We start from the raw sequence: 27,215 nt of genomic DNA, 5'->3' as shown, positions 1-27,215 counted from the left end.
GTTTTATTGCTTTTGCCTGTGTTTTGTCACCTAAAAAAATGGTAACCATTCAACCATTCAAAGCAATGGGCCCACCAACATTACTTGTAAAATATATTTGTATATTTCTATCAGGAAACTTACTTGAAAAGTTTTTCAGAAGTCTAATGTTATACAAAATAAATGCACAAGGGCAAGCATAACAGAATATCCTAGATATCTCAATGGAAAAGTCAAGTGAGAAAAAAATCAAAAGTGTTCTTGGATTCCCCGTTAAATTTGCCCCTTAATTAATTAAATGATTTGTAAGAAGTAATAGACTACCAACTACATAGTTATATGTTGTGAGTAGCCCTCATCTGGAGAAACTATTTAGTTGTTCTCTAAAGAAGAACAAAAATAAATCCCATTTCTAGGGTCTTAATGAATTAATTGAGGGGCACTGTGTGGGTGTGTGGATAATGTAAACTGTTTACAAAGCTGTTGATGATTAGGAGACTTTGCTTCTATGATTATTTTCAATGTTCATCTTTGGAGGGGAAACACATGCTCCTTTGTCTGCAAACCAGGATGCCTTTGTGGCCCCTTTTACCAAGCTACTCTGTAACACAATAAGGCCTTACTCTAAGGGGCATATTTATCAAAAGTAGAGCTTGCCATAGTGAAATACCTCCCTTCCCTATTCATTCCTATTGGGTTTTCAAAGGCATATTTATCAAAGGGTAGATTCTCACATTCATCCATTGATAAATCAGTCTTTAAAAATTTCATAGAAATATACATGGAGTAAAGCAATTTCACTGTGGCAAGCTCTAATTTTTCTCTTTGATAAATATGCCCCTATGAACTTATAAACCTATGACAACAAACAAGTTAAAACAGCAAATTCCAGTTTTTTTTTATCTCTGCTAAAAGCATGGAATGACGAATAATACAAAATATTGTCTAATATAAAAGCTGGTTTTCTATAGGGTTATTGTATATTACATGTATGTTAGATGCCGAATGGCAGTAAACCTATTTGTATAATGGAATCATGAAATGGTTTGTTGGATGTTCCAAGCTACTGTACAACATTCACTATTTTCACTAAAATTCCCTACATAATTTGCTTGCAAGGAACATGAACACTTGAACAATGTGCAGACAAATCACTGATTTTGAATGATTTATTTTTTGAACCATAAGATCAGCTTTAACATGTGGCATCATGAAGCTTATTTACAGATCATTTAAAGGTATGTGTGATATGCAGTATCTGCACTTATATTTGCTTTCAGTAAGTTAAATGGTACAGTATTTCATAATACAAAAGTTGACTTTTGAATGAAGAGTTAACGTGGACAAAGGGCACACTGACTTTCACCCCAGCCTTTAATGTTTCAGGAATATCCCTGTGTAAATAACTGCTTGAATAAACTGATTTAAGACTTTGATAGTCTCAGACAAGCTTAAAGTCATGTACAGCAATGATGACTTGGGTTAAAGCACCAGGGGACATGCATCTTTGTCAAATATCCTCAGAGTTGGCTGTCAATTCCGACTGCACATAATGTCCTTTTAGTGCCTGGGGACACGCATGTACAGAGGAAGGCTAAGGGTATCATATAGCAAAGTAACATTACTTAATAAAGTGCTGTACTACTAAAGAAATCAAAACAGACAGTCTTCTCTGAGCCTCCAGCTGCACCACAAGCCCTCTTTTACTTAATGGCTACTAGCGTCCATGATACAAGACAACTAGGGAATGAAAAAATGCTAAAGAATGTGCTAGATCTGACATTAAAGAAAATATATACTGTCTAATAAGCTAAAACAAGTTAATTTACTTTTATTAAAAGCAAGTGAAAATGAATTAAATGAATTAAAAAACATATTTGATACTACGGGGCTGATTTACTAAGACACGAATTCCGACCGAATTGGAAAAATTCCGATTGGAAAACGAACATTTTGCGACTTTTTCGTATTTTTTGCGTTTTTTTCGGCGCCTTTACGACTTTTCGGAAATTATCGCGACTTTTTCGTTACCAATACGATTTGCGCGAAAAAACGCGAGTTTTTCGTAGCCATTCCGAAAGTTGCGATTTTTTCGCAAAAAACGTATTGGTAACGAAAAAGTCGCGATAATTTTCCGAAAAAAACGCAAAATACCGATCATTACGAAAAAAACGCAATCGGACGCATTCGGCCCGTTCGTGAGTAAGTAAATGGGCCCCTACATGTTCTGCTATATTTGCTTTTCAATATAGATGTCATGGTATGGTGTATTAGAAGTGAACAATATATTCATATAAATGTTATCACCATCAAAAATGGACAATGGTCTCATTCACTGTGTACATTTTTAATTAGTAGACTTATAGAATGGTGATCTAAATAACAGAATAAAAGGTTATATTATGTCCCAAGACATAATAGAGACATAGTGGTAGCGTGTATTAAAAGGGAACAATAAATGTATATAAATATTAGCACTTGATTACAAAGACTTATGGAATGGACCCAAATTATAGAAAAAACAAAAGCATACACATCATTTAGTTTTTTTCCTTACCTCGCCATAAGTTATAGTGTTATTATACACTCGCATTTCTGGATATACATTTTCCAAGTACCATTTAAAACTACGGCATTGCAGCTTCTGGCGCAGAGCGACTCTCTCTGAGACATCCCCAAAATCCACGCCAGGGTTCTGAAAATGTAATGCAGAGCAATATTTCATGAGCTTTTTAGTAGTGAATTTGTATATCTCAGCATACCCAGAGCTATGTATTTGTATCTATGTATACAGTTCTGTACCAGATTTATATCACATTTAAGCAACAAGAACATAAAATAAAACTTTATTGAACAGATTATTATTACATAAACAAGTACATTCTACTGACTGTTAGTTCTTTTGTGCTAAATAACGGAATATTATTTTATCACTCTCATTATGGATTAATCTAGCATATGGGCTGGTTCTTGAGTGCAGCAGCAATATCCATTTATCTATTATTTACCAGATTGTATTACACTATATTACATTATTACTCTGGAATTATAGCAAAAAAAAAAAAAAAAAAATGGCAACTGTGTCTGAAATTGCACTTTGCACACTTTGTTAGCACTCATAAATGATTTAACAATAAGCAATACTAAAATTTTGTTGGAGCTAATGTGGTTATTAGCTTATAATGGCACAAAACTACAATAAACTCTTTCCAACAAATTTGCCAAATGATTATTTCCCCTCAGTAATTGTCTCCTGTGTACGATATTTTTTATTTTATAAGCTTTGGGCACTGTAAAACTTTGTTGCAGGATCAAAGTATAGATACAAACCACTACACTGCATTTCTGTAAAACAAAATAAGCTGCGGTTTTTGCAATACAGGACATGAATGGCACAATGAATGACATGGCTGGGTAAGGGTGGGAGTTTAACATTGAAAGGGATTCTGTCATGATTTTTATGGTATAGTTTTTATTACTAAATTACACTGTCTACATTGCAAATAATTAATTCAACCATTGGAAATTGTATTCTTTAACCAATACATTTTTTAGGTGTAATATTGGTGTGTAGGAAGCCATTACAGTGCATTGTGCCTGATCCTTAGCTTTCAGAAAAAGCCAGCACTGCATAAAGCAACTACTTTCAGATAAGCTATTGTTTCTCCAACTCACTGTTATTTCCCAAGTCTCCTATTTCTTCTGCTTGTGTGCTGTTCTTATATCTTCCACTAGGTAAAGCATGGGGCATGTTTATCAATGCAAATTAATTCTGACATGTATGTATAGTGTGTGCATATATAAATATATATGTATATCCTTTACTGTACAAGTTAATTCAGGCTAACCACTCATTTCACTCAGTTTGTGTTTTATTAGCTGAGAAATACCTGATGCCACTCATGCTACTTCCTATTGTAAATAGATACCAATGCAAAGGAATATTTGGAACATTTGTGTGCCATCTTCTTAAAGTGAACTGGATCAGGGCCAGAATTGTGGGAAGGACACAAAGACTTGGGCCTAAGGTGGAAAATTTTTAGGGGCAGCATGCCGTCGTATGCTGTTGTATGCTGCCCTCAGCATAGCTCCTTTTTTCTTTGGGTGGTGCAATGTATAGGTTGGGTTTGGGGGCAGGTCCTTAAAGAAGATGGGACACTGCTCTTAAGCTGGTCACAGTAGGTGGCAAGTTTAAATCCAGTCCTGAATAGCAGGCAGTATTGACAGTTTTCCCATTTCACCTTGGGATGGTTTCTCTATCAGCAGTGCAGTGACAGCAGCACAGAAGGTGCTATTGAGGTGCTATCAGTTCAGGCACCTGAATCCTTCAGCAGAGGTGTCAGTGAGCTGGTATCTTGTACCTGCCCACTGTTCTGCTGATCGGCTGCTTGGGGGAAAAGGGAGGGTGTGTGACATCAATACATTTTGCAGCGCAGCATTAAAGAGTGACTGAAGTTTATCAGCATGGCTAAGGGCACCTAGGAAACTAAGAATATGTCTAGCTACATGTCAAATTTCAAAATGGAATAACACATCTGTTTGCTCTTTTGAAAAACACATTTTGGGATTCTTTTGGAGGAGTATATTAACTTATGTTTTGAAAAAACAGTTTTTTTTTCCTGTGACAAAATCCCTTTAACCCTTACCTGCAGTTGTTTAAACAGGACATCTCTCCTTGGGGGGAAATAGGTTGGAATGGAACAATGCTCTGCAACAAACCACCAAGAAGGTACTTTGGCTATTTAAATGAGCAGTTAGACAGAGTAAAATGTCCTCTATAACAGGTGGAAGGAATCTTGGGAAGGAAACTCTTTTCTGCTACTTTCTAGGATTCCTTCTTCTTTGCATAAAGAATACCAGATTTATATTTTATAAAGGTGTCCATACAAGAACAGATGTAAGCTGCCTAAGCTGGTCCTTCAGAACCATTCGGCAGTTATCTGCCTGTGCATGGGGCGCTCTGATGGGCCTACCCAAGCGACATGTGGGCGAAAATTGGCAGGTTTGATTTTACTGTCAGATTGAGGACTGCATCATTGTGTTGATGCAATGCCAAGTGATCGAATTAGCCCAATATTGGCCACCATAGGCGGACATATCGGGAGAAAGATCTGCTCATTTGGTGACCTCACCAAATGAGTGGATTTTATAGTGTATGGTTTTAGTCATGCAGTCCCAAAGTTCTCTTTCCATAGAGTTTTGTTTATACTTCCCAATCAAGAAAAATAACTACACCTGCATTTACAGAAAGGGGGTTATACATAATTACTTAATACACTGAATTAAAAGGGGTTTATCATGACAATATCAATTAATAAAATGAACAAAATGTGAACAATCAAGAAAATCTTAGAATGGCACATGGGATAAGTATACAAACTGGTGACATTGTATGGTTACTTAGACCAGGGATATGAAGCTGCAACTGCAGAAACCACACAAGAGGGGAGAAAAACATATGCAAATTGTCAGCAGGGAGCAGGAGCCAGCAGACAAAACAGCAACGAGGGGATACTGAGTGGCAACTAATAACAGCCAAGGACAACAGATGGTCACCTTGTACTACAGTAGGATGGTACAATGGGCGAGATGAGAAAGATAAGAATGAGCTGAAATAAGAAATTCAGACAATAGATGTGAAAGTAGAGGTGCAGTGGGTATCACTACTAAAATAAAGTTGGATTATTTTATATAAATGAAGCAGCAAGTGTGAGGTTGAAAATTAAGGAGGAAGGAAAGAGATAAACAATATAACCTGTGCTTCTCTGGCTCTTACTGCAGAGACATATAAAAATATATATTGCCAAATACCTAATTGTACAAGTACATGCCCACGACTGGAGGGAATTTTGTCTAGCATTAAAACTGGACAGGTCGTAACCCAATTCTTTTTTTGTTTTGTTTTTTTTAATCCATCATTTATTTATTAAGAGAGTCTATTCCCACCACACCCTCCAGGTGCATGGGCTACACAACATTGTTTTTTTATCAAGAAAAGTAAGAAGCATTGCATACAGGCAGTGAGTAGAAGGCTATTTGAACTGCACTTCCTGCTGAATACATATCTACCCTAGAGTTAGTGGCACGTGCCATTATACATATGACATATTACTCTGGGAAGGGTAAGATTAAATGTAGAGGATTGCACTACCAGGCCCCTACAGATTAATGCAATATACAGTAGAGGTACACTTTAGAGGAAGAATATTGACCACAGGTACACCCTGTGAGTGCTATAATGTACTTTTTTTCAATGATGGGCTGATATTTTGCCAGTGGGGTGTATTGCTAATGTGGTGAGCATGCCGTATGTGCTTGGGGTTGTGTGCTTGGGACCCTTTCATATTGGGCCTTTTGGTACTTGTATTTAACTGTTTCCATATGGGAGGGGGTCTTGGAAAGAAATGGCAATGTTGTTTTAGCTGCTTGCTGTTTGCCTGATTGGACATAAAAAGCAAGTGCTGCATTTGGGTTTAGACTAACTGTGTTTATATTCATTTTCATTTCGTTCTACATGTAATGTGTAGGTTTTGGTCACTTGGTCACCTTTGACGTTCATACAAATTTGGGACACTCAGTGGTTGCCTAGCCATTCTAACGGGCACCATTTTGGGTTTGTTCAATCACCATTCTGTTTTCCCTGACAAAGGTTTGTGTGTGGGACTGAAACATTGGACTGAATAAACCTCACTTTATCAACTAGCTTTTTTATTTTCTTCCAAAATCCTGCGAGTGCTGACAATTTTTGCTCTGTATTTTTTGTTGGTTAAAATATGCTTCCTCCTGTACTGGAAAGGTTGTATTGCATTTCTAGTCATTTCCAATTATTTTTTCAATCTAATGCCTACCTGCACCTACCGTTTCATTAAACTGTGCTGTCACACTAGCAAACAAATTGCAGGATTTCGCATAATGAAACCTTGAATGTTTCTAACAGAATAGCATTTTCTCACGATAATAGTCTCCTTCAGTTACTGACAATATCACAGATTTGAAAGAATACATTCTGCATATGATATAAAATACCACAGAACTGTAAACCTTTGCATTCCTTTTGTAATGAAATAATGCACATTTTGACAGTGCTCAATATATCACTTGCAAGAATAATACAATCGCTAGGTGGAAATGCATTATTGTAATTGATACTGGTGTATATTGATTTTGCTTGTTGGGTGTCATAAGCCTGATTGGTTCTCCTGATCTTAGCTTAGAAGGGACTATGTTGGTGATAGCAATTTTGACCTTGGAAGGTGCAGATGAGCTACAGTGAAATAAGGAAAGCATGTTTTTGTCTGAGGAACACTGGAGGAACCTGTAAGCAGATTGTCACTTGGCTTTTGTCACTTTGCACAGATGCTCCAGACCTTAGGGTTACAAACCTGTTTCTTTCCCCCTTTATTTGTCATCTTTAGCTGTCAGACATATGGGTTTTAATTTGCCTGCCATCTTCCTGGTGTGTTACGGACTAGATTAGTTAATGAAAGGATACTGAATATATTAGTAAGGTGTAATGTTCATGTACTTTCTAAAAACCTGTGCAATAATGTATGCAAGGATTTTATCGACTATTGCTTAAAATGCAGACATTATTTTAGGGGTATTACATTGAGGCACTGCTGAAAATGAATACTTAGGGGCAGATTTACTACTCTACGAATTCGAATCCCGAATGGGAAAAATTCGGCTTGGAAACGAAAATTTCTGAAGATCGCAAATATCCCGAAAATGCTTACGAAAAAATCGTATTAGTCACGATAATAGCGTATTGGCGATCCGAAAGTCCCAAAATTTTCGTACCGAACCATTGTAAACAGCAGTAAAACCTTTCCGACGCCTGAAAAATTTGGCGAAAATACGCTCGGAGTGTTCGAATGAACGCTCCAAGTGTTCGTGCTTTTGTAAATGTGCCCCTTAGAGTTTAGAATAGATATCACAAGGCAATAGGTCCATACTTTTAGGGTGTAACTGTGGAGCAATGGTCTACAGACCCTGCATGCCGTAATTCATTTTAATCAGACAGATTTGTATTGTAGTTGATGTTTTTATAGCTTATATATCATATTTAGGCCTACTCATATTAAAATTTCAACCTGCTATTCAAACCCCTGCCTGGTTGCTAGGGCAAAACTGGCCATACCGGGGCCGATATTGCCTATTGTGTACTAGTCCATTTATGGAGATTAATGCCAGCCTCCTTGACTAATATCAGAACTCAGCCAAATATTGATGAGACTAACTGAAAAATCCCATTGGGCAAGGTCTGCATTGGCTACGAAGGATGTCCTTTGCACACCTGCCATCTGTGTAGCCAAATAAAAAAAGTTGCTAAATAGAAGATTTACGTGTGCATGACTAAATTACATGAAATGCTAACAACCAGGGAGAATATTAGAAAAGTTAAAGGACAAGGAAACCACCAAAAGTAAAATTTGGGCAAGCAGCTAGCCACCATAGCAACTGTGAACTGTTACTTTATTTTTTAGCAAAACCGGTTATTCCGTACAGCTCCTTGAAAATATTGTTCATTCATTGAGGTTTGCATATTCCATATTGCTTCCACTGCAAATGCAGGCAGTAACCATTAAAGTCAAGGACAATCTACCATTGCTCCACTGGGGGGCAATACACTAGTGCAGAAAATTCATGAGTGACATTAACCTTACTCTTAAGTCTCATTTACCAATGCAGCTTTTAGGGCAAACTTAACTTTTCAAATGCAAATCACAAGGTTTTTTCTTACCTACAATGCAGTGTTTCCCCCCAGAATTCCAGTTAAAAGTAGGCTGTGCTACCTCCGCAAATTGCATATGATGTGGCAATAAATGCGCTAATAACCTTATGCATTTTGTGAATTATATGCAAGCTGTAGTATGCATTTTCAGACATGGAAAACCATCCCGTCAATGGCAGAGGTCTTTCCCCTTTCTTTGAAGATCCTTCTTTTGTCTTAAAACATTTGAGGTTTTGGATATTTGGCGCTTTTTTTTGTGTGACAATTCAATAAAGTGGAGGTTTTGGTGCAACAATTCGAAAAAGCAATGTTCATATCGGATTTTATTAGTAAATGTCAGCAAATGAGTTTGGTTAAATCATTTAAGAAATGAGAAATTATAGAGTTTTACTAAATCTGCCCCCTATTGTGCATCCCATTCACTTGGGAAAACTCCCTAGTGGAACCCTGGAACCATGCTAAATTTAGCAACCATTTTAGAGATTTATAACTGCACTTGGAATGGTAAATTAGGTTTTTATCTATTCCAGCCACAAAACTAAATCAGACAAACACCTTCCCAGTCAGTAAAGTAGAAAATGCAAAAAAGCCTTTCCAGCCTTTCTCCAACTACAGATTACTGCCCAGGTGCATATTGTCCATTGCTGATAAATGGGCCCCACTAGTGATACGAATACCACATAATTCAATTCCCCAGACAAGCCCAAGCAGTCAGTATAACTTAGTGCTCACATTTTCTGTTTAAGACTATACAGTATTATATATTTCTTCCAGGTTTAACCAAAATGATTGTATTCTGACAACAGTATCATTTTTAGTATGTCAACTAACAGTCTGAGTTGTTTAGTACGGAAGAGCAGTAGGGCCACCAAAAAAAAAATTCTGGTGAATTATGACTTTTTAAAGTCGTAATTATGAGATTAAAAATCATAATTTTGAGATTTAAAGTCATATTTATGAGATTAAAAGTCAAAATTTCGACTTTTTAAAGTGATAATTATGAGATTAAAAGTCATAATTATGAGATTAAAAGTCATAATTTCGACTTTTTAAAGTCATAATTATGATATTAAAAGTCATAATTATGACTTTAAAAAGTCATAATTCACCGGAATTTTTTTTTTTTGGTGGCCCTACTGCTCTTCTGTAGTTTAGGCTTAATTAACCTATGTTCAGGGTAAATTAATGAGTAAATTATTGTGGCTATTACAATGTTATTCAGGTACTGCTTTCCCTACTTGCTGTCTTATAAATGAATCATCTAGGGTCTTATGTATGTTATACATTAGAGTGATTGGGCGAGGCACAGAGCCCACAACACTCTCCCTCTTTACTGTTTGCCCATAGGTGCTCCAGCATGCACCTAATAAATAGCACACACAACCAAGGGGTCTGCATTTGTATTCCTATGGGACACACACATGCCACCCTTAACATGGTAGGATAATGTTTACTATCCAGTACAAATCTGTATGCCTGTGCAGTACTCTGGAATGTTGTGGAAAAATTCACAGGGAACAAAAAAAAACTGCATTTGCAACGATTTTTGCGATTTATACTTTCTGCAATTATAGCAGGTAAACCCTTATTCCTTGTAAAGTGTTCTTTGGGGCAAGAATAACTCCTGAATGTATGTAAATCTTAAAATAATTTGCTTGATTTGGTATTTTCATCTTTTCAAATGTGTTAATGAAAAAGACAAGTTTCACCTGTGTGTGTATTCTATTACAAAGTGTTTCAAATCCTGGATATAGCAGATTACTTACTGTCATAGGTATATTCCAAGCCATGTAGACATGGGACTTGAACTCATCCATCCACACTTCAGCAGCTCTTAAAGCATTGCGCTTTGCATAGTAGTCAATGTCATTGTTGTAAGGCTTTTTTGTGCGTTCGATGTGGGCGACTCTGGAACAAGGAAGAACTTCCATGCTTCCACCACACTGCCATACCTGGTAGCAAAATGGAGACAAAAAATGAGGGTAAATGGGTTCTTAAACAACTGCAATACAATGTAAATTATACATACAATTCCATACATGGCATATTCATAAAGAAATTAGAAGGTACACACCATACATTTTAGCTGTGGCCGACATCCAAAAAGATAGCTGTTTTCACATTTTTACACATTTTTTTCACTCATTCTTTTTTCATTTAGATCTTTTAATAAATGACTAGACATTTATGTTTTTAAGTGAAAATGAGTTTAGTTGTGGTTTCAAAAACCTCTAAAACAACGAAAATCTGAAAGTTGATACATTTGCCCCTATGACTCCTTGAATGTAAAAGCTTTGGAACAGATGAAGGAAAGGAATAGTTCTGTTCAGGTAAGTTGCTAACAGAAAGGCTTGGGTGCTAAAGGCAACTTCTTCATTGCTTTGATAGATGGTGTTACCATCACTGCAAGGCTAATTCTATAGTGATCCAGAGAAAGGCAAACAAACTCTCACCAGGCCAGATACAACTGTGCCTACTAATCTTAGTACAATGTTAGTATTACAATTCATTTACTCAGTTAAGGTTTGTATAATAGATGGCTATTGGGAGAAGAAAAAGGGATACTCTACTCAAAGGGCTGTTTAAGCATGTAGGTTGACCTGTAAGAATGTAACAATATTAATTAATTAACCTTTCATCTGCCAACAACATAGAGTCTGTGTCATTGTCAAGGCCTTAGAGAGTGCCAGGGACATAGCCAGGGAGGGAGGAAATTCAGTTTCCAACCTGACCTTGGCCACAGACACAACTCTATAAATGAGAGCATTTTTCCTACTTGCATGTGACTTCAGGAATAACAGTGGCAGCTGCTAGAAAATCTACAGTATAAACACCTGCTGGATAGAAGAAGATTCCCCTTCAATGTCAGACATATTATCACACCTGAGATAAGACCTTGTAGATTTCAATATGGTTATAAGATACTGAGAGATTATTTTTTCTTTAAAAGATAAGGACAGAAAACTAATCTATAAATTTATGTATAACTCTGAATTGTAGTTATATATTTAGTTTTATATATTGATTTCATTAAAATTGGCTTTTTACATTTCTTTGAACCAATGATACACATTTGTAACTTATATAACACTCCGAGTAGAGGAAGAAAAGATTTATGTTCTTCCGTTATGTTACTATTATAATGCCCTACATAATCTTTTTCATTGTTTGGACATATAAATGCATGTTTATTCTCTAAGAATGCAATACAATTTACTGAAAAAGAAAACTGAAAATGCCCATCACTTACACCCTGTCTGACTCCAAAATATCCGAAGCCACACCCTGTAATAGCAAAAGTAGTGCTACAGTACTGGGAGGGAACTGCACCCTCCTCAACACATATACACAGAAATGGCACATGGATGCACTTACAAATGGGGATATACCCCCTTTATTAGTAAAAAATGAAAAGACAGCATTTCAGGGGTGTGCCCCTTTGTCAGGTATGTGGAATTCAATTAGTGAACTAAATAGGTACTCAAGTGCGTACTGAGAACCAGTTTAAGATTATTGAATGCCGCACTTTCCCCCCTGGACCTTTAATATGTACCTCTGGAGTAGCTCTTTCTATTCTATTTTGTCTAGATACATTTCAAAAGCTTAGGGCAGATTTATCAAAATGTGAGGTTAGAATCATATTTATCAATTGCTAAATGCAATAACAAATATATGTATAAATACTGGAGACTGGAAAACAGGAAGCTTTAGGCAGGTAATAACTAATAAACAGTACATTGATATAACTAATCCTTATTGGAGGCAAAACAATTGGGTTTATTTAGGGGCACATTCATTAAAGAATGAATTTCGGATTGTAAAAAGCTCGATTGGAAAAATTTTGTAGTAACCACAATAATTTCTTATGTGTGCAAATTGTGAGAAAATTTGTGTCGTGCTCGTACGAAAATATTGCGGTAGCGATCTTAAAGTTACGGAATTTTCGTATCTGAACGATCGTAAATGGCTTGAAAACCTTTCTGACTTTGAAACTTAAATGCATGATTTTGGAAGCCTTCCATAGGTTTCAATGGCACTCTGCAGCTCCAACCTGGCCAAAAGATAGTCACGATACAGAAGCTTGAATGAATTCCGAAACTTTCATTGTTGTGAAAAATACGACTTTTTCATGGAATAACGAAAGTATCAAGAAAAAGTCATACTTTTTTTAACGGCAATATCGTTAACAGTATGAAAACTTCTAAACTTTAGAAAAAATTAGATTTTTTTCTAATTGTGGTTATGGAGCTTTAATGAATGGGCCCTTTTAGTGTATAGGAGAATTTTAACAGACACAAGGTATGCAGACCCAAAACCTGGTCCCAAGCATTCTGGATAATAGGATAATGCACTCGATGGAATCCAAGCTTACATAACAATCCTATTGGGTTTTTAATGATTAAATATTTTTAGTAACCAATGCTTAGGATCCCATGTCCCAAGCATTCTACAAAATAAATCATTGTAGTAGGCATTGTAGTAGGCATAGGGGCATAGAGGTTAGGCCCAAGCATTTTGGCCCAAGGGTTGAGCCAATGGTTGAGTGAGCCCATTCACCTAGGAGAGAAGGGGCATGTATTATGCCATTCATAGTTTGGTCTTGTATCGTGTATATTTACTCTGTAAAGTGCTGTGCGAAATTATGGCTCTGTATACAAATAATAATTTCACTATTTGATTATTTTCAATTTTCATTACAAGTGCTATTGGTTAATCCAAGAGTGAGAATCAGAGTTCTTCCATTCGTCTCTTTTACAGACTGATACATGCAGCCTCAAAAGGTGCCATTATAAGGGATCACATATATACAGGTATGGGATCCCATACCTGTACAAAGACTGATTCAGCAAATGTACATTGTTGATATGGCTAAAATAAAATCTCTTGATGCAATGTATTTAAAAATCTTTTAGTAATGATAGGATCCCTTTAAAGTATGCACAAACAGCAGTGAGGTAGGCATACCCTGTTCTAAGGAGATATCAAGTTCAAACACTTGTGAAAGGTTCCCAAAATACTCAGATTTTTATTTTCAGCAGATTCATTGCCATGGAACCCAGTAAACCTGATCAGGGAAATCAAGCAAGTATCTCTTAACCGACTGTAGCACTATAACAATGAAGAGCAGGAGAATTACAGCCGTGGCTGAGATTTCAACAAAACATATCAATCATCCTGGAGAACCTGTGTAGGAGCAATTTGTAAAGGATGTGCATTAGGGTCTGGATTTGCATTAGGGATGCCACAAGCACAATGAATAAACAAGAGCAATCATCAAAGGAGTATTCAGACTTTCTCACCTGGAGCTACATCCATCTCCCCTGAACTGCTGCAGACAAAGCACCAGGAAACTCCTGCCGCTCACAGATGTGTTAAATTAAATTGTCAACATTAAAAAAATCACTTTTACTAGGCTTGAAAAAAAACCCAGCTTGTTGAAAATTATGGGCCACTATGAGATATAGGGAGTCTGCCACTGTAATACAGTGTACTATATCCCCTATACTGAGATGCCCTTCATAAATTATAAATACATTTTCAGTGAAGAACATGAAATTATTTCTTCACAAGGAGCTCAGAATCACTTCTTAATAAAATGCTATATTAATATTCATCAATTCTTGATGAACTGCAATGTGTCATTGTCACCAGGCAGGAGTGGTGTGCCAGTTATTGCCTTCTGCAGAGTGGGCCTATAATCGTAATGGGGAAAGATGGCATTCACTGCAAAAAAAAGATCAAGCAGGTAGCGATTTAACAGGTAATATTCTGACACACAACCTGCCACTTTTGCCTTAAACTGCTGCTTGGTAACACGTTGGCCTATGAATACCTGCACGAGAGGAACTTTATTTAGCCTCTCTTCACACACCTACACAAGTCCCGCAGGGCTGAAAGAGATGGCAGGTTTAATGAGATCCTGGAAGGAATTCTGATTTCATTTGTCTAAATATAATCATGACAAGAACTAGTCAGCCTTCTTGCATGACACGAATTGAAATTTCAGCAAGACAATAACTATTTCTGCCAAGAGTTTTGTTCATTAAAAGGACATAACCCTTCAGTAGGTGACCATATCCATTTGGACAGCAGTAGAGCTTCCTTCAGATTAAGTAACCAGTGTAAGAATGCTAGCTCTTGCGAGCAAGGCCCTCTCACTATTATCTCATAACAATATGTAACTGTGCATCGATTCTGATGAACTGTTTGTCTGTATATGTAAACTGACTACATGTATTTTTATCCCCTTAATGTGGAAGATGATGGCAATATATAAATAATAAGAATAACACGGCTTGGCAATTAAATGTTACACCAGTAAGAAGAAAATAACTGCAGGGAAATATTGCATTATATATATATATATATATATATATATATATATATATATTGCATTATATGCTGGGTAAAAAGCTCAACATATACTTTTTTGGATTCTAGGTTGCATAATTTAAATTGATGCAAAATAGCTGCTCCTCTGGCACCAATGGTGGTGGTACATTGTGCCAAAAACTGCATTCATTTAAACATTCACAGTGCAGATGAGCTTGACTTAATTGTGGTATCTGGAACACACAACTACATCCTTTTCCAGTTTCCAGTTTTAATTAATGCCAATTGCACAACTGATATATATCAATAACGTTTATGCATTTGTATATGCAGTGTGCTACAGCTGGAATATAGCCTGAACAGTGCAGCATGTCTGTATATACTACTGCCAAGCATGCCACTAACCCATTCCTTAATGTATAAGAAATCATGTCAGGTTCAATTTGGGCCTTGAATTTCTGCTCTGAATGGCAGTATCAGAGAAGAGAAGTTGGGTGGCAGTGGACATATTTGAAGGTCCCAAGTTAGTGTTTTTATACAAAAAATATTCTATAGTTAATTCATAGCGTAACATGTAATGTGTAATGTGAGACATATTGTGGCCAAGGGTCCCCTCTAAAGTTAAGGCAATAGTCCCCTCTACTCTTAAACAAAAACCAGCTTGCTCTCAGGCTTTATATGATACTTTCTGCTCTCTCTGTGCCAGCCTAACTAGGAAGAATCCAAAAATGCAATAGGGTTGAATCTGTGTGACCTAGTAATGTGTATTGAACTAGAATTGTGAAAGTGACTGCCCTCAATCTGAAGCAACGAATACTCAGACAATATATGATGGCAAGATCAATTAACACAATTAAGCAAAGAACAGTCATTACTGTGTCTAAAACAATTACCTTATAGACCGGTTCTTCTAACATGCATATTTTGTTTAGATATATTTCATATATGCTTACAATTGCATTATAAATCAGCAACTTACTCCAGGGACTTAACTTCTCCTTGCTGGATTCAATACTGATTGGTAAATAAATCTGTATCTTCCTCTAGGGGCTTTGTTTTCCTTTACTAAATGTAAATCACGAGTACACCAACAGAATAAAAAAGGAGAACAAAGGCATAAACCTTTGTAATTAAATCAGAACATTTATTGTTTTAGCTCAAATGTGTTTAAATCTCACAACCCCTGAATGAATATGGATTTTTTTACAGTGACACAAAGTGGAATGATTGGAGTAAAACTAAACATACATGGTGGGGAACATACAAACACCTTGTGATAATGACATATTTGATATGAAAATAGTAATTGCAGGATTCTGGGTATGTTACGTATTCATAAATGCTTTTTTCTACATACAGTGGTGTGAAAAACTATTTGCCCCCTTCCTGATTTCTTATTCTTTTGCATGTTTGTCACACAAAATGTTTCTGCTCATCAAAAACCGTTAACTATTAGTCAAAGATAACATAATTGAACACAAAATGCAGTTTTTAAATGAAGGTTTACGTTATTAAGGGAGAAAAAAAACTCCAAATCTACATGGCCCTGTGTGAAAAAGTGATTGCCCCCCTTGTTAAAAAATAACTTAACTGTGGTTTATCAATTTCAATTTTCAATTTCAATATCAATTTCTGTAGTCACCCCCAGGCCTGATTACTGCCACACCTGTTTCAATCAAGAAATCACTTAAATAGGAGCTACCTGACTCAGAGAAGTAGACCAAAAGCACCTCAAAAGCTAGACATCATGCCAAGATCCAAAGAAATTCAGGAACAAATGAGAACAAAAGTAATTGAGATCTATCAGTCTGGTAAAGGTTATAAAGCCATTTCTAAAGCTTTGGGACTCCAGCGAGAGCCATTATCCACAAATGGCAAAAACATGGAACAGTGGTGAACCTTCCCAGGAGTGGCCGGCCGACCAAAATTACCCCAAGAGCGCAGAGACAACTCATCCGAGAGGCCACAAAAGACCCCAGGACAACATCTAAAGAACTGCAGGCCTCACTTGCCTCAATTAAGGTCAGTGTTCACGACTCCACCATAAGAAAGAGACTGGGCAAAAACGGCCTGCATGGCAGATTTCCAAGGCGCAAACCACTTTTAAGCAAAAAGAACATTATGGCTCGTCTCAATTTTGCTAAAAAACATCTCAATGATTGCCAAGACTTTTGAGAAAATACCTTGTGGACCGACGAGACAAAAGTTGAACTTTTTGGAAGGTACATGTCCCGTTACATCTGGCGTAAAAGTAACACAGCATTTCAGAAAGAGAACATCATACCAACAGTAAAATATGGTGGTGGTAGTGTGATGGTCTGGGGTTGTTTTGCTGCTTCAGGACCTGGAAGGCTTGCTGTGATAGATGGAACCATGAATTCTACTGTCTACCAAAAAATCCTGAAGGAGAATGTCCGGCCATCTGTTCGTCAACTCAAGCTGAAGTGATCTTGGGTGCTGCAGCAGGACAATGACCCAAAACACACCAGCAAATCCACCTCTGAATGGCTGAAGAAAAACAAAATGAAGACTTTGGAGTGGCCTAGTCAAAGTCCTGACCTGAATCCTATTGAGATGTTGTGGCATGACCTTAAAAAGGCGGTTCATGCTAGAAAACCCTCAAATAAAGCTGAATTACAACAATTCTGCAAAGATGAGTGGGCCAAAATTCCTCCAGAGCACTGTAAAAGACTCGTTGCAAGTTATCGCCAACGCTTGATTGCAGTTATTGCTGCTAAGGGTGGCCCAACCAGTTATTAGGTTCAGGGGGCAATTACTTTTTCACACAGGGCCATGTAGGTTTGGATTTTTTTTCTCCCTAAATAATAAAAACCCTCATTTAAAAACTGCATTTTGTGTTTACTTGTGTTATCTTTGACTAATAGTTAAATGTGTTTGATGATCAGAAACATTTTGTGTGACAAACATGCAAAAGAATAAGAAATCAGGAAGGGGGCAAATAGTTTTTCACACCACTGTATACTGTATATATTTTCAAATATCCTTTTAATAAATGGTACCTGACATGTAGAGACAATAGATATTGATAATGACTGAAGGTTTAAGCTGTGAATGACCCACTTGAATCTCACTAACCTATGTGAATTAAGACTGGTGGCATCCCCATCAGTAATAGGGTATGGGGAGATGATGGGATTGGTTGTTCGTATGTAGGCTACAGCTAGAGGGCTGTGAATATAATAACCCCTTGATAATGTGTCAGATCTCTTCTGTCAAGGCACTGAACCACATATATCTGACTTGTCTCACAGATGGGGTTATTGGAAACACAAGGACACAGACGTGGAAATATAATGCATGGAGATTTGTGAGGGAGCAGTGAGTTATGAAGGTTATTCCTCATGCACCGATGCCCAATAACTCACGAGTGGCCCTGGGCTAAGTGAGCTATATCAGTCCTTTGTGCAAACACAGTTTCCATTACATACTGATTCTGATGTGCTCTGCCTTTATTCTGTGCCTTCTAAAACTATGTTTGTTATCCAGCTTCAGTACCTTTGAAGTGCTGCTTTCATTTGGTCTTTCTTAGATATATCATTTTTCTACCAAGAACAGTCATCAGGTCACATTTTCTAAAATATCAATTTCTTATATAGAGTGGTTATAAAATAGCAGTTGGTGTAAATGTGGCTTTGTTTAATAAAGTATAATGTTCTTTTACTTCTACTTATAACTTGCTTCAAGCAATAGAAATCTTGCTCTTTGGAGAGTGAAAGGTTCAGACCTCACAAAAGAATCCCTAATTTCTGACATGCATCATTAATGTTTACAATGTATAAACATTAATTCATTAGCTAATACATATCCCCATATATTTGCTGCCTTTCCCTTACATGTATTCAGTTAACTGGTATTAGAGCAAGTAGTGGAAGCTGTCCTTTTATGTGTATACAGAGCGCTGCTTATTTAAGTTACGCATATTTATCGAAAATATATATGCAATTTAAGGAAGGGTTATCTTTCCCCTTTATAAATTGCACAGATAAATATACTGCTGTTTTCTGCGTGCTCAGTAATTTCCTTTTCTGTATGTTTGCCTTTAGGCACTGAATTGGAACTACAGTGTAGAATGTAACACATAACCTTAAAGAAACGGTAACACCAAAAAATAAATGTTTATCAAAGCAATTAAAATACAATGTAATGATGCCCTGCACTGGTTAAACTAGGGTGTTTGCTTCACAAAGACTAATATAGTGTAGATACAGAAGCTGCTGCGTAGCAACGAAGGCAATTGAAATAGGGCTAAATTGCACAGGTTAAATAGTGGATAACATCTAAACTCTGTATTCTACTTACGGTAGTTTATCTTCTATTCAACCTGTGCCTTTTTACCTTTGAATGGCTGCCCAATGGCTACACAGCAGGATAATTATACAAGTATGGGATCCATTATCCGGAAACCCGATATCCAGAAAGCTCTGAATTACGAAAGCCTATCTCTCATAGACTCCATTTTAATGAAATAATTCAGATTTTTAAAATTGATTTCCTTTTTCTCTGTAAAAATAAAACAATGCTTTGTATTTGATCCCAACTAAGATATAATTAATCCTTACTGGATGCAAAATAATCCTATTGGGGTTAAATAATGTTTTATTGATTTCTTAGTACTTAAGGTATGGAGATCCAAATTACGGAAAGACCCCTTATCTGGAATACCCTTGGTCCCGAGCATTCTGGATAACAGGTCCTATACCTGTATAAACTATAAAAGTCTTTCTGAAGCAGTTTTTACCAGTGCAGGACAACAGAACATTATATTTTACTTACTTTAAAACACTTTCATATTTTGGTGTTACTTTTTCTTTAAGAGGCAACATAACACATATAACATAACCTTCCCCAGCAAAGGGATTGTGCTAAACATACTTTTTCCCTGTTGTTTTAATAATTGTTTTTTATTTACGGAAATAGGGAAAGCAAGGAAATTGAAGCTACTCCATTTTTGGTTCTTGTAAGGTACAAAATTGGATTGCCAGTGCACAGATGATCCCCCCTATTCTTGTTTGTAAGCCAAAACAATCACAACAAAGGATGAATGCAAGGGGTTGAATAAAGAGTTTAGTATCTCTTGTTAAACTAACTTAGCTGATTAATGGTAAAACAGTTTGAAAGCAAAAGAATTGCAAAAGAAAAAATGTCTAATAAATGTAAATTTTTGAATTAAAAGAATAGGGAATATGTTTTAACCATAAGTTCTATTTATTTTGCTCATTTTGAAAAATAGATGTATATAGGTGTATACTGCCCCTTTAATACCAACAGCTTGCTGGACACAAATTCACAGAGCCATTACCATCTGAAGAGAACATTCAAGTTGAATGTGCTGATGCAACAATATGGCAGCTTTTGCACATATATGTGCACACAAATGTGCAGAGGAAGAATGTTACCTACATATTATAAATGGCACCCTCATACAGTATGAAAAACCACAGGGGACTAGGTTCCACGTTTACAGGTACTATCAGGGCCACCATCAGAAACCTGACTGCCGCCTGATTCTGTAGGAGAGCAATTTCTGTGGAGAATTTCATAATTAATAATGTTACATCTGGGTAGATTATTGTTTGTAAATATCTATCATGCAATTATACAAAAAGCTATTTATCCAGTGAATCCAAATCCAATATGTATTCAAAGCCATCCTCCCAGCAGTTAAACCATTTATGATTTTACAATTACAATAAACAGTTCTCTTGCAGGTGATATAATTGCTTAGAAAGTACTGAACAAACATAGCTGATGCTTTGTTTTTCTTATAACGACTGCGCCATTTTATCTAAGCAGTAGTAAATATTCCTATAGCCATCTGACAAAGCAAAGAAATAATGTAACTTACTTAGACTCATTTGCATTACCTTGGCTTGTTAATTTACGTATGCAAATTTCAAAACTCATTTTGCTTCTGGTGTAAACAAAATACCTTAAATACCTTTCCAAATGCCATACTCTTGGGCTAGATTTAATTGAATGGGAAGAAAACTCCCTAGAACTTATCTCCAGTTTCCCAGTAACAAAAAAAAAAAAAAAGAACAAGAAAGAACAAAAAGATTAAAAAAATTTTTGCACAGTATAAACAATGCTACACGATTCTGGTTTATTCATAGTGATTTCAGATGTGTGTCTGATGAAGGCAGGGTCGGACTGGGCCGCCGGGACACCGGGAAAAATCCCGGTGGGCCCCAGCGGCCCAGTCCGACCTTTGCCGGCGCTCCCCCTACTGACACGTTCAATTTATATGCGCTCAGGGAGGACGTCAGGCGGGGGCCCTGCAGGGGGGGTTAGGGGATGTGGCTGGGGCACCTGCAGGGCCCCTGGGGCGGGAGCCCCGGTGGGCCCTGCACCCCCCAGTCCGACCCTGGATGAAGGGTCATTTTCTCTGTTGGCAGTCAATAAAACAATCACATTTGTGACACTTTTATTTTGTTGTTCCTATGTGCAAAAGGGCATTTTTCTTCTTCTCATCTACATTTTTAAAGAGCTACTGATTACATTGAACAATATTGGTCTGGAACATGAGATTTATATTTGGATAGAGAACTGGCTGAAGGATAGATCACAAAGAGTTGTGATAAATGGAAAATTTAATAATTGGACCAGTGTTGTTAGTGGAGTACCGCAGGGGTCAATAATTAATTGTGCAAAACTATAAGTTCCATGCAGGATGCTGCCGCTTTGTTGATAAGCAAGGTTATGCACTATGGTTAAAACACTGTAAATTACAAGTATATTTATAGGTCTGTATGTATATATGTATGTATGAATGTACTGTATATATGTATGTATGTATGTGTGTGTATGTATGTGCCTATGCAGTTAAATGAAAATGTTTGGGCTTCCCTTGCCAAATTAAATAATTAGTTAATTTGTGCATAAAAAGTAGGAAACAACTACTTGTGTTAACATATTTGCAAATGTGAATGTACAGTTTTATTTCATGAATTTTAAAATACAAAAACAGAAAATATTTATTGAGACATGTACAATTACTGCAGTCAGTGACAGAGGTCAGTGAAGCTCAGTTTATATTCCCAAATCATCCAACAGTTTCAAACAGTGTTCTTTTATCCCAATGTGCCCACTCACATAAATATGCTCAGCTCATATTCTTGTACCTCATGGTTTTGTTTAAATGTAAAAAGGTAAGAATGAGACTTCTCAGATGAGTGACAGGAACATGCACACTGACGACAAATGTAAATGAACATACTTTAGAAGCTGATTCACTTAATCTGCTTTATGGTTTATTACCTGTGTATATGGTGTTCAAGCAAGCAGTTTAACTGAGTTTAAGCTTTTGTTACTATGATGTATGATCTGATTTATTTGATAATGTATTTGATAATTACCACCTACCCTGATCAGTCTTTTTAATGCCAATAATTCATACTTATATTTTTTTGGTGCCAAGACCATGTCTTCTTCAGTTCATTGTGAATGCTGTTCCCCAGGTCACCTTGCTGTTCATCTACTTACTCCACTTTGGATGTCCTGCATAAATGTTATGTGTTAACACTTAAATTCTTTCACAATTCATGTTTTGTCTATATTTATTACTTTATTGCTATATACAGTTTCAGTGGCTTTCTGCATTTTGTCAATGAAATCAGTACAGGTGTATCAGGTAGGATAATGTACAATCAGTGCTTTACATAGCCCTCAACACCCAGAGTTCATCAGATAGTCCAGAATACCTCAAGGGCATCACATAGGCTACCCTGCTCCAAACGTTGCTGAGGTACTATCCAGTGCCCAGTGTTTGCTTCTGGAAGCATATTGTAAATCATAGTGATAAGTGATCACAAAGTGATTTGGAAGTGGCACAAACCACACTAGGGCATCAAACATCTCCAATAATTATAGAATGTATTGCATGCCATACATATTCCCTAAATAATATTTGAGTGTATGCAAAGCACACCAGGTAGCTTAGAACTGGGTTGATTGAAGTTGGCACAATTTTTTTTATAAAAAAAAGTTTATATATTCAGATGTTTTAAATTGCCTTAGATAGGCAACAATACATCCAATAATATATAGTGCCCTTCTCTAACTCCAAGGTGTATCACTTAGTACTCAGTAACCAAAAGTGCCCAAAAGTTATCTAAACACTATCCTGATTAGCTGCTCATCTCAATGGGCTCTAAAAAAAAGTCTATGATCTGAATGCACCCAACCAGTACCCTACACTACATTTTATTTTAATAGGATTCATTTACGGCACGAGTGCTGTATGCAATGTCCAATATTGGGCACCATTCACCGTGCAAGTGCAAAAAGTGGCTTTGGCCATAAGTACCTTTACTGAACTGAAACAATTTGTGCAACATCTGCGCCAAAAGTTGGGTAATGCAAAGTGGCATTGATTTCCATATAAATGTTATCATTGTAAATAGTCTATAGTCTCTAGGATACAATCTAGAATTTTAGCAAGTAAAGTAGGGATGCAGCCTTTTTCAGCAGGATTCAGATTCAGCTAAACCCATGCCTCTGGCCAGACTGATCTTTAAAATCACATGAATTTTGTCACATAAACAGAATTTGAATAATTTTCAAAGGATTTGGGGTTCAGCCTGATCCTAAAATAGTGAATTTAGTGCATCCCTAAAGTAAAAGAAGCTTAAGTTAAAACAAAACCTTACCTCCCTTTCAAAACAGGTAGTGAAAGGAGGAATTGATTTTATTCGCTAAGTAGTTCCGATCTGCTTATCTCTGCAGAAACTTTGGTTACAGCAAGAACATTCAGTGTTACTTAATTATGTGCTACATCAGGTTCTGAAGCTGCAATTTCTTCAATGTGCATTTAATATTAAGAGTGTTTTAAGGACATTTCTAGTTATTGTAAAAGACTAATCCTGGGTTGCTGTATGTGTTCAACAGTTTTGTACGTGCATATAATCTTGATCGGTTTAAAGAATTTGGAATAACGGAAAGCTAGGGGTGATTTACTACAGCAAACTTGCTGCTCTTTTTAAAGGAACAGTAACACCAAAAAATTAAAGAGTTTTAAAGTAAATGAAATATAATGCACTGTTGCCCTGCACTGGTAAAAAGTTATGTGTTTGCTACAGTAACTCTACTATAGTTTATATATAATAAGCTGGTGTGTAGCCCTGGGGGCAGCCATTCAAGCTGGAAAAAAGGAGAAAAGGCACAGGTTACATAGCAGACAACGGATAAGCTCTGTAGAATACAATAGTGTTTTATCTGTTATCTGCTAAGTGCCTGTGCCTTTTCTCCTTTGAATGGCTGCCTCCATGGCTACACAGCTGCATTACTTATATAAACTATAGTAGTGTTTTTGAGGCAAACACACCAGTTGTACCAGTGCAGGGCAACAGTACATTATATTGGAATTTCTCTTATACACTTCAATTTTTTGGTGTTACTGTTCCTTTAACAGCTGCAAGGCTTTTGTCTACAACCATAACCATCTGTACAGATATTACTTTCCAGGAGTTTAGTTAGTGACCTTGCACATACATTGATATCCTAAAGAAAAACAGAAGCTGTAAAGTACATTGCATCTGACTGTATGGAACTTTCCCCACCACATATGAAAGTTAGATAGTTGGCGTTGATGAGTCTCAGTTGGAATAAGTTGCATTGCTGTTGGAAATCACAAGCTGAGATTACCTGCAGTGAATATGAATTAATAAATCATAGTTTGTGTTTCACAGTACTTTTATCATTGTTTTACGGGCACTTATGTACTAAAGAAAAATGTAAATGACAATACAATACGGCCTAAGTACGGAAAGCTGCTCATTTCCGCAGCATGTGAATAATATGAGCGCCTTCACCGGCAAATCCAAATAAATGAAAGATTTTTTTTCCTCCAGTCAGATTACTCAATTTGCACCGCATCTAAGAGACTTAATTAAAATATGCTAATTAAATTGTTGCTGGCTAAAAATCAGCATTTTAAATGAAGGGGGGGGGGCTGATAGGGCCAATCGGTATGCAGAAGGAAATCTTTTCACAAACCGGCTAATTGGAAATTAAACAGAATGTGTTGCAGCTCAGCTGGTAACGACAATTAACTTTCAATTACAATTTGTGGGTTTTGTGTAGGTACTGTACACAGAGGAAGTACAGAACAAGGGGCGATTGCTTCAGAGGAACTGTACCACAGTCAAGTCTTGTCTATATTGGTCATTTTATCTTACTTTATAATTTACTATACAAATCACAGCACAATGGATTTGTGATATAAAACCCAGCATTCAAATAGTAAGTACCTACCTATTAGAGCTGAGACAAAGTTAGCATTTTGTAGAAGGTCGGCAGACTATCTACTCCCCACCCACTAAGGATTTTCAGAGGGTGTACAGTAAGCGCTCTCCTCCTTCTATGCCATCTCCACAGGACTTCTACCTCTAGAAATATTTTAAAGGACATGTTAACCCCCCCCAAAAAAATATTTTGCCTAATAAAAGAAAACATAATTCTAATCAACTTTCCAATGGGAATTTATTGCCATTTTTTAGTGCTTTAAAAGTTATTTGTAAACGTAATTGCTATTGAAAACAGCATTTGCTGAACTCCTGGTTGTTACATGCCAGTCTCCTCCAGCAGGACAGGTCTGTCTATCTGCTGCCTTGTGTTACTTTGTTTGAAAAGCCACCGGGACAGAGAACAGAAAAGGACAGGCAAACACTACTTCTAATAGCAATTATATATACAAATACATCAAAAATACATTGCAAATATGTAATGAATGTATATTGCTAAGTTGTTTCAAATTTTGTTTTCTTTTATTAGGTAAAAAAAGATATTTTGGTTTGGCTTGTCCTGTAATACCTATTTCCATTTAGTTGCCAGCTCCACTGTGTTAACCAAAGGGGCCATAGAAATTGTCAGAATGAAATTGGTCATTACATTTGCCATAGGCTTTGATAGAAGAACAGCTTGTCCAGGCTTTTCATATATTATATTCTGGGTGGCAGCCAAAAGAACATGGTAGGTCCATGTTCCCCACAGATGTACAACCCTCCATAAACATTATCTATAAAAGAGTTTCTGCTCCTGTTTTGTTGGCAAATTACTAATCAAGGAGAGAACAGTGTTTTATGTTTTAACTGGCATAGAGAAAACACAATTACAGTGAGTGTAATGTTTGATTTTCAAATTTTCTGCAGTTTCTCAAAACAGCAGGCACCTGTAGGGGCTAACAGAGAAAATCATAAAAGTGGAAATCAAGAATCAAAACCAAATACTGCAGTACTCCAATATTTTAGTCTATGGGAGCATCCCCGCCGTTTCTTCCTCAAAATCTATGAGAAATGCACATTATCTAATCTGTAGAGCTTTATGAATGAGCTAGAAAAGGACCAAGTTACGGGAATGTAACCCTTTATTTATTGTTTGGCACGGAATTAGGTTCACAGAATTGTCTTCAATGTAGAACTTGCAAAATAGCAGAAATACAACACTTTCCCTCAAAGCTTGAAACTAACTTATGCCAAACAATATGCAATTCACGGATTCATATCAGCATCATTAATCTCTAATCTGTGAAGAAGACCAAAAGGAAGACACTTTTACATTTACGTAGGTGTGGCAGCGGAGAAACCATACTATAAAGTACAGAAGTATCTTCAAAGAACATGACATAACATAATTCTCTAACAATCTAAAACTGCACTGGTTTCAGAAATAACTAACACCCAAACTTAAGAAATGAAAATTCTTATGCCATGTAGAGGTAAAATTTAGACAAGGTTTTTAATTATGGAGAAAAGTTAGTTACCTGCTGTTTTTATGGTACAAATGAAAGTACAATATGTAAATGCAAATGACTGTTGCTCATTCTGATAATTAATTAGAACAGTGCTGTCCAACTGGCAGCCCCCCATGTGGCCCCCCCACTTGTCTGGCTGATGTGACTCCTTACCTTTGTGTAAGCTTTAAAAGGTATGAGTACTGAAATTAACTGCCATTGTCACACCTGAGATTCAGACTGTAAACCCCTGTATTGTTCACACCTTTAAGACCTTGTATTGGTCACCCCCTGCATTGTTCACACCTCAGGTTCAGACTGTAAGCTCCCACATTGTTCCCCTGTTTACACCTCAGGCAGACTGTAGGAGCAGTGCCAGCATTGTGTCATTGTATGTTCTGCCTGCCTTATGCTGCCTAT

The 27,215-nt window shown here is 36.7% G+C and overlaps 1 protein-coding gene across 1 annotated transcript in view; it reads right to left on the bottom strand.

Moving 5' to 3' along the window:
- Window positions 1–27,215, bottom strand: part of galnt9 (polypeptide N-acetylgalactosaminyltransferase 9) — a 128,827-nt gene that overhangs the window by 13,762 nt on the left and 87,850 nt on the right. The window contains exons 7-8 of the mRNA XM_002931877.5: window positions 10,480–10,665; window positions 2,537–2,674 (exon numbers count right to left, since the gene is read on the bottom strand). Coding sequence (XP_002931923.1) covers window positions 2,537–2,674; window positions 10,480–10,665 — 324 coding nt within the window. The remainder of the gene's footprint in view (window positions 1–2,536; window positions 2,675–10,479; window positions 10,666–27,215) is intronic.

Source organism: Xenopus tropicalis, chromosome 1 (genome assembly GCF_000004195.4).
Source record: "Xenopus tropicalis strain Nigerian chromosome 1, UCB_Xtro_10.0, whole genome shotgun sequence".
In the NCBI taxonomy this organism is placed as follows: domain Eukaryota; kingdom Metazoa; phylum Chordata; class Amphibia; order Anura; family Pipidae; genus Xenopus; species Xenopus tropicalis.
This window is presented reverse-complemented; position numbering and strand designations above follow the sequence as displayed.